A 9,280-nucleotide genomic window follows, 5' to 3' on the forward strand; every position below is an offset into this window, starting at 1 on the left:
CCCTTGAATTTAAAAGTACTTTGGACAGAGAGCATCTAAGTCATTCTAATTGAATCAGCCAAGAGAGCCAGGTCTTCAGAATTGTAGAAAAAGCAGCAAACATATTATGCCTTCCATTGAGGACCTGTATACTGCATGAGCCAGAAACAGGGCTGTGAAAATATCTACAGACCCCTCGTATCCTGGACAGAAACTGTTCCAACTTCTACCCTCAAAATGACTCTATAGGGCACTGCACACCAGACCAACTAGACACAAGGACAGTTTTTCCCCCATGCCATCACTCTGCTAAACAACTAATTCCCATAACACTGTCAAACTATCTAGAAAGACTGTATTACCATCATTATTCTCATCTTCCCTATTCCCTATCTCCTTATGACTATAATTTTATTGCTTTTTTCTTATTATTTATATTGCTTACTTAGTATAATTTATGTTGATTGCTTATTTAGTATCCATGACTATCACTAAGTGTTGTATCTAATGCTTTATGATGAATGTGTTTTTACAATGATTATGATCTATCACTATTGTTACATGTACACTGAGAGCTTATGCACAGGAGACAAAGTCCTTGTGTGTCTAATTACACTTGGCCAATAAAGAATTCTAATTCGAAGTCCAATTCTTTGCTATCTTGTACAATCTCAGTGGCACCAAGAGAAGCAGTTTAATCATTATTGGCCCAAATGAAGCCTACCACATAAACATTCTCTGACCCATTATGAAGGTTTTACACAACTTTCTAGTTCAGATTTGGACAAAACTTTCCTTTCATATAAAAAGAATAACTGGTAATATAAATGGAGGCTATGTTCTTCTGTAGAAACTGACCTTACTGTTCCACCTATTCCTTTTAATACTGTAATTCATATAATTTCTCCACTGAATTGAACATGGGACTGAATCATCACTAATTCTGTTGGCTTCATTTGTTAGTAGCAGACCACAGTTTTGCTAACTCATCATGTATGGTACTTATTCTGACAATACACAGAATTAAAAAAAACATTTTATTCAAAAATAAGTGGAAAAAACAGGAAACTTACAGAACTGTGAGTAATATGAGAAGCATTAATGCCACTGCTATCGTTTTTTTTACCTTGCTATGCATTTTTATGATTTTTATGCATTTTTATACCTTTGAGCTATCTGGTCTCTTTCCTGCCTGTACAGTACTGACTCTGCTTTTGTCTGGTATTATTTCAATTAAAAAATAGGGAGACTTTGGAGAGAATTCATAGAAGAGCAACAAAAATGGCCATCACTGCAGGCTTTTAAGAAGTAACTGGACAACCATTTATCAAAAATAGTAAACGTCTCCTGCGAGAGAAGGGGTTGGACTAGATGACCTCCAAGGTCCCTTACAACTCTGTTATTGTTACTGTTAAACAGCTTCTAAGTATTTCAATCTAAAAACTTAAATATACCTGTTACTATTTGGAAAAACTGCTCTAAACTTATTGTAAAACAATGTACTGGAAAAGAAATATCAATCAATTGATCATTGTTTGAAATTTTCATGAATATATTATGATGAAAATAGGTAGTATAACATGAAAATAGATACCATGAGTTACAAGTAAGACATAATAGCATCTAACAGTATTAGAAGATATTTGGATACTACGTAAAGCACATATAGGTTACATTACTAAAGTAATAACATTAGCACTAAAATATATTGAGATCTTAAACACCATTAAAAATAGATTCTACTCATCTTAACGTATTTCTCAATTACAGAACCTAAGAAAACCCATTTGAATGCAGGGAGAAAGAAGAAACCAAGTCAGCTGGAGTGAGATTTGTTTACATGTTATAAAAGCAATTTTCCTGATCAATATATACTTACAGCTATCTTATTGATTATTTCACCACATAATCAAGCTCCTTATTTTGAGATTATGAATGGAATGATGAGGAGACATTGGAGTTCATTTTCCTCCATTCTGAAGTACCATTACAGCATATGAATATTTGTCTACATGGCTTTTAAACTGTGCTTTTAAATAATACTTTTATTACCAAAACAGCTAAACAGGAATAATTAATGTTTTATACTGGAAATTTTATTTAAAGACAGCTACATATTTTCAAGAAATTACCTATGTCAACTATATGGGGAGGTCCAACATTTAAAGCAGTAAGTTATATCTGTGCAGTGTGAATATCCACTGCAGAATTCAAAGCAAATATTGGATTTTTTTTCAGGCCCCAAAATAGACCTTCATTTTGGGACAGGAAAACCTTCAATTCCTTCCCTCTCTCCCCCGCTCTCTTTGTGTGTGTGCATGTGTAGTATGTGGTGCTTGTGTGATTTATACATGCATGTTCATGCACATTCACTCAATACATCTATTTTCATGCATTTTTGTAAGTTGATATGTTTTCCTTAGGACAGCCTAAAAAACTGCATATAAGCACTGCTGGATTATTTTGCATTTGAAACAAACATTTATTCTTTTAAACAACAACAGATAGTTCATTTGTTTAGAACAGGTTTTTTTTTAACCTCAATGACTATGTTATTAATAAAATAATTGGTATTAATAATTGTAGTCTTCAAGGTATACAATTTAAGTACAGTGTTGCTAGCTAAAAATTTTAAAATAAGCCAAATATCATTGGTAGAATATTTTTTTTAACTCTATTCCATGTATTGCTTCATTCACAAAAGAACTTAATGAACTAGACCAAACATTTCAAAATTAAAAGAGAGATAATAATTTACTGTATATTATGTACCACTTCTATATTAATAATGTAGAAGAGTGCTACAAAAGAATAAAAACACATTCCAAATACTTTTAAAGATATTTTGTTATTAATCTGTACATGATGTTCCATTAGACTGTGAAGAGCTACACTTACTTTATAATTAAGTATAATTAACTTATCTTTATGAGAGAAGACAAGTGGCAAGAGTAAGACTAAGGATGGGTAAACTTATCTTTTTAAAAAGTGTTTTAAGACAGCATTAAAAGCTAGTAGGATGGGGGGAACAGTAATTAAGAACACTCTAAGCCTGTCTGTCAAATACGCCCTTTGCACTTTGATCTACTTAAACATATGTCACCTTGACCTATAACATACCTGTTAACATTTCTGATCAATATGAATCAAGCACAAATTAATTTATTCAGGTGGTTTCCTCATACTGGAATGAACATTAGAAATCTAACTAGTATTTGCTCTTCTATCATTGGCAAAAGAATCATACTTAAATGATAACAAGTGCTCATGGGTGTCATTTTAAAGTTAAATTGTTCCCCAAGGATATGTTCACAAAATGTCTACATTTAAAGGTTATTCACTACCAAATTATGAACAACTGTTGCATTTTTAAACAGAGAAATCAATAGTTTGGAGATCCACTCATCAATTTAAAGTGTTAGTAAAAAGTTTAAACGTTGACTAGCATGATTTGAAGAAAATATATCACTGAGCAATCTTTCCACATACAATAGATATCTAATATCCTTAGAAAGTCAGAATAGAATCCCACTGTCAAATGAAAAGGCACAAAAACCACTTCTCTATAAAGTTATATTGCTGTAATGCCCAAAATTAGTGCTTGTTTTGTTCAATAAAAATGATAGAAAGTAGTGCACTCAAATCTTATACATATACTGCATATTGCTTTTAAATGTTGGGTTAAATCTCATTATAAAACAATGATAGACTGATAAATCAATAATAGTATGAATTGGTTGAAGACTTTAAAAGGCATCAGGCCAGCTAACAACCAGGAGTCTGTAAGTTCTAGTTCTGCCTTAGACATGCAAGACAGTTGGGTGACTTTGGGCCAGTCACTCTCTGTCAGCCCAATTCACCTCACAGGGTTCTTGTGGGGAAATTAGGAGTACTAGAACTACTACTGGAAGATATGTTTCCCACCTTGAATTATTTATAAAGACAAAGGTGGGATAAAAAATAATTCTACTAACAAAAATAATGAGATGAGAGAGTTGAATGCATGTTACTAAAGTTGGAAAATATTTAACTGTGATTTTCCTGTAAAGTTAGTTTCTACTCAAAGAAATTAGTTCTGACAAGTCCTCTATTTGGGAACTCAAATCTACCACTCCCAGAAATGTTAATGTCAGATAATAAAGAAAAGGCTAGTTAATGTTATTTTATTTTAATGAAAATTTATGCTATCCTTCTATCATGAAGACTAACAAAAACTGAAACTAGTGCAAAATTAAAAATGTGTAGTAAACAAGTGCAGTAAGATTTTCCTATAAAGCAGACAAATACAGAGGAAATTATCAAATGAAATTTACACTTATTTGAAAAACAAATGTTTTCCTAAATAATAGGGTTACTAAGTCTATGACTGGAGATGGCAGTCAAAAAGTACAAAAATTTCTGGCTTTTCCAGGCCATTTGCAGTTTTCTAGCCCAGATCTGGTAATCTTATAAATAAAAGTTCTTAACCAACCAATGAAAGACTACTGGAGAAAGTTCTGGTGTGGCTTCCTGAGGCACAGAGGTCCAGAGTTTAAATGTAGCCACTGAGTACCTCTTTCTATTGTCTTCATCACTCCTGCCTCTGCCAGGAGAACAGACTTTTCATCAGATTTTAGGGTAGAGAATACTGTAATAAATAAATGTTAGGGAGCATAATATGAAAAGATCTCAAGCTATCCTAGAACTAAAGATTCAAGGTAACTGGAGGTAGCCCTCAACTTATGACCACAATTGAGCCCAACATTTCTGTTGCTAAGTGAAATACTTGTTAAGTGAATTTTTAAGCCATTTTATGACTTGTCTTGCCACAGATGTTAAATGAATCAATGCAGTTAAGTTAGTAACACGACCATTGACTTTGCTTGTCAGAACGTTGCACAAACTGACCACTTGACCCTGGGACATCAGAAATGTGAATCAGTTATCAAGTGTTTGAATTTTGATCATGTGACCATGGGATGCTGCAACAGTTTTAAGTATGAAAAACAGTCATAAATTTCTTTTTTCAGTGCCATTGTAACTTTAAATGATCACTAAATGAACTGTTGTAAGTCAAGGATTACCTGTACTGTAACTTTGAATTGTGCCCTAAGTCAGGCAAAGCGAACTAGAGAAGGAGCCACAGTAATCAATGGAGTTGTACGTTACGGTTCCATCTCAAACATTTGCCCATTAGCATTCTTTTTAGACCAACTATATTTTCCAAATAGAAACCCCAAGTAATGTGTATTGCACCAATCCAGTTTAACTTAACTAAGGCAGAGGCAGGTCTAATTCATCTGCATTCTATGCATCGTTGCCTTAAATCAGGTAAAGGTACTTCCACCTTCAGACAAGTCCCCAAATGCAAAACAAAATCCAGAAGCATCCAAAAGGAAATTTGATTTTTTGAGAGTAAGCACCCCTTCCAAACTCAGTTCTTATTGCAGGCTCCTCATAAGTGACACCTCTATCTTGTTTGAATTATATATAAGACTTAATTCATATTCTTTATGAATGAGTGAGACAAACCCCCTCCCCCCATTTAAAGTCAGATTCAACAGCTTGTCTCTTAGCATTAGTTCACATGTTGCAGAGAGAAGTGAAGAATGGAAGTTAATTCTAGTTTTGGTCAATATGTTTCCATCTATATTTAACTCATGATTTGTGAGGAACCACACAGCAGAATTAGTATTTGTTAGTTGGACATTTGGCAGGAACTGATGTTGGACAACAGCATTTAATAATTAGGCTACAGGTTAAGTAACCCTAAATGTTTTACTCTGACAAAAATCACTGCTTCTTCACTTAAGAGAAAGAGCTACAACTTTAAAACAGACACATGCACTCCACTATGTGGAGCAAGGGCCAAAAATATCAGGCCACACTTCAATTAGTGCACTTTGAAGGACTCCAGACAAGGGAAAAAGCTTTTTTTTTTTTTTTTTTTTTTCATAAATACAATTTGTATCTGCTTTGGTACCCGCTGCCTTTTGTGTGGCGTTATGTATCTCTAGGGAACATTTCACACATGCTCGAAGATAAATTGTCCTAAGACCCGGAATTTTTTAATCAAGAGTAAAATCTGATCCAAATCTTCCATCAGAGCCCATTTAGAATGTCCTTAGGTCTTCAGGTATCTAGGTTTGCAATGTTATAGAATGACGAGTTGAAATGGCAACCCAACCATTCACTAGATTTACACTATACTCTAAATATGTTTATGAATTAAGTTGAATATATGTGTCCCAGGATAATGTTGTAGGATCCGATCTGGGTCGATCAGGATCATAGGTTTTATTTTCCGAGCTTTCAGACTGGTGCTGAAAGAGAGCCTCTGAGAACCTCTGTCTAGCAGTGTGTGCACTTTGGTCTCTTTAGCGTGTGCTATTGAAATGGTGGCAGGTTGTGTGCAACTTGTTAATTGTACAACACACCACCAGGCACCCTATGAGTACCACACACAAAATAGTTCAAAGCAGGGGTCTCCAACTTTGGCAACTTTAAGCCTGGAGGACTTCAACTCCCAGAATTCCCCAGCCAGAAGTCCTCCAGCTTAAAGTTGCCAAGGTTGGAGACCCCTGGTCTAAAGCGCACACACTCTTGCTAGAGAGAAGTTCCCTGAGGATAGGCTCCAGCAGAAGTCCCAAAGCACGTCAGCTTAAGCCTAAGACTGATCCCGGTGACCGACCCCGATTGGATCCTGCAAAATAAATTTAGCACTAAACTCTTTCGCCTTCTTGTCGGCGACCTGGCAGCTAGCCCAACGAACCAGCCCTGCAAATCCCTTCTATTCAGGAGCACCGTCTGCGCGCGCTCCTTCGGGAGAAAGCAAGCAAGCGCCCAGCCCCGAGCTGTACCATCCCATCCTCTGCAGGGGGGAAGGCTGGGGGGGGGAGAGAGACACTAGCTCCTTCGCTTTGCCCACCACTCACCGTGTAGCCCCTTTCCAATTCGCTCTCCTCATAGCGGAACGAAGGAATAAAAATCTCCATGGTACGGTCGGTGCGCGAGCGCAGCCCCTGGACGGATTCGCCACGGTGGGTTGGGGTGGTGGAGAGGAGGGGCATTCGTGAAAAGGGGAGGCAAGGGGAGGGGGGGCGCTCTACGTCCCTCAGGCAGCGCAAAGCCTGGCGGAAGGAGCCGTGGGCCAGTGCAAATCACATGACTGGCAAAGGCAACCTTTTTTTTTTCCCCTATCTCTATGGGAACACCAGTCTCCGCTGTTCCTCCACGTGATTCCTGGTGCAAGATGGACTGGGAAGGAGGAGGAGGAGGGGGGGAGGGAGTGGGTGCCTTCACTACTCCCAGCTCTCCTGGTCTTGGGTGATAGGGAGGGCGTCCTTGTGCGCCAGGGGAAATGTTATCTTTGTTCCTGCTGGAGGTTGCGACAGTTTCGGCCACAGGCATTATTCATACTTTCATTAAAGCGGTTGCAGCAATGTGGGATAAGGGCAGCCCTTAGGTGTCCCCGCCCCCTGCTTAATTGTAAATTGACGCATTAGGCAGTACTGAGTAAGGGGAACGCCTGTTTTGGAATGCGCAATCTGAAATGTCACCCAGTAGTAATGTTAATAGATAGGCTAGCTGCTAGACCGTAAACAGAAGGAAGGAAAAAAGAAATACTACAATGGCTGCAAGTTTGTAAAATAAAATGCAAATTTTCTAACTTCGGGGACAGTTAGATTGCAAAAGATGCGCTCTTGACATGCTTAAAAATTCCAGACTCCTCGATTCTTTGGACTCATATTCTTTGCTGCCTTCTGTTTACTTGAACTCGAATATTGCTCTCTATTTAAGGAGATGCTTTATTTAAGGAGAGATTTTTCTCTCTCCTATATAAATGATTCGTTTGAAGCTAAATACATATGAAATAGGATTGTGTATAGTCTGAAATTCTGTTCTTGCGGCTACAGACAGTACAGTACTGCTGTGGGAGAAAACGTAACTATCACGATTTTAAATTTCAAGGCATTATAGTAGGTCTTTACACATTAATATCCATAGACAAACCTAACATTTTAAGCCAATTCAAAAATGTATTTAGAAGCTGCATTTGTAACATCTTATATTTCAAGGAAATTGAGATGGCATTTAAAGACCTTGACTGGACTCAGCCTTAGTGCTGATCATATCCTGGACAAAAAAAGACTTTCAGGAGAGCTGCTCCTCAGGCTGATGAATATGAAGCCCTTTCACTCAAGATTCAGAACTGGATTTTGAATGGAAATGGCATCGATTGCACTTTTGAATGATCTACAGTGGGAGCAGGATGGAGGTTATGTATCCATTGCTCTGCTTGATTTCTTAATGCCCTTCAGTGCATTGACCATGGTATGAAAAGTTCCACTTTTGAATCACCAGTCTACATCATGTTTCTATAGAAGTCATCCAAGTGATTTTGGCAAATTTGAGGGAAGCTTCAATTATCCTAGGCACCTACAGGAGTCATCTTATACTTTTTCATGAGTCTCACTTTCATGAGTGCTTTTCTGAACCCTTGTGTCAATAGCCATACGGATTCCAAAATGTTACCCTGGAGTTATTACTTCCTGGATTATTTTATGCTGTATTCTTGAAGTGATTTTGACAGAATGTGAAGTGATTTTTCAGAAAAAACTGTTTTTGCCTCAAATCTCGATTCCAAATGATATCTGGGACTCTAAATTAGTGAAGTCCTAATGTTTTCACTTATTTCCAGTTTTAAAGGAGATCTTTACAAATTTATTTTGGGTGAGAAATAACGTACATTGAAAACTTCACTGTGATGAGGGGCCAAAGTTTGATGAGTTATAGAAGATCAATCAAAATCAGCCCATTTATTTAATTACATACAAAATTGGTGCTAGTTTTTCCTTTGAATTGCTTGAAAGAAGAGTGGAATGGAGATTACTTTTTTTACACTAACATACCACATATTGGATGGCTTTATGAATAAGCAGCAAATTTTATTTGTTTACTTAAGATTCCCTTTATATAGTATATTAGTATGACTTACATGAAACTCTGATAAATGAGTAATGGAAATATTCCCCTGCATTCACTGAGTTCAGTGTCTATTCTCCTAGTGGCCAATCAACTACCCAAGGAATAAGCCTTCAGAGACAGTTACACTGACATCAAGGCTAATAGCCACTGATCCCCATGTCTTCCATGACTTGGTCTAACCATTTTTGAAATAAGCTAAGTTGCTAGCCAACCCCATATCTTGTGGTAGTAAATTCCAAGTTCGATTACATGTGGTATAACTCTGATCCTATTAGTTTGCATGAATAGTTAGGCTTTTTGGCACCAATGTGCATCGTTTTACACTTGCTCACAT

The 9,280-nt window shown here is 36.9% G+C and overlaps 1 protein-coding gene across 6 annotated transcripts in view; it reads right to left on the minus strand.

Annotated features, from left to right (window-relative positions):
* SNX24 (sorting nexin 24) overlaps positions 1–7,100 on the minus strand; it is a 91,210-nt gene extending 84,110 nt beyond the window's left edge. For all 6 annotated transcript variants that reach the window (XR_015748111.1, XM_087958016.1, XM_087958018.1 and 3 more), the window contains exon 1: positions 6,894–7,100. Coding sequence is in view for 5 of the 6 variants with exons in the window: in XM_087958016.1 (XP_087814142.1) it covers positions 6,894–7,028 (135 nt within the window). In the remaining variant the exon portion in view is untranslated. The remainder of the gene's footprint in view (positions 1–6,893) is intronic.
* Positions 7,101–9,280: the final 2,180 nt, after the last annotated feature.

The sequence above is a fragment of the Notechis scutatus genome, chromosome 2 (assembly GCF_049901735.1).
Source record: "Notechis scutatus isolate UNSWTSFEM ecotype Mainland chromosome 2, rNotScu1.2, whole genome shotgun sequence".
Classification (NCBI taxonomy): Eukaryota; Metazoa; Chordata; class Lepidosauria; order Squamata; family Elapidae; genus Notechis; species Notechis scutatus.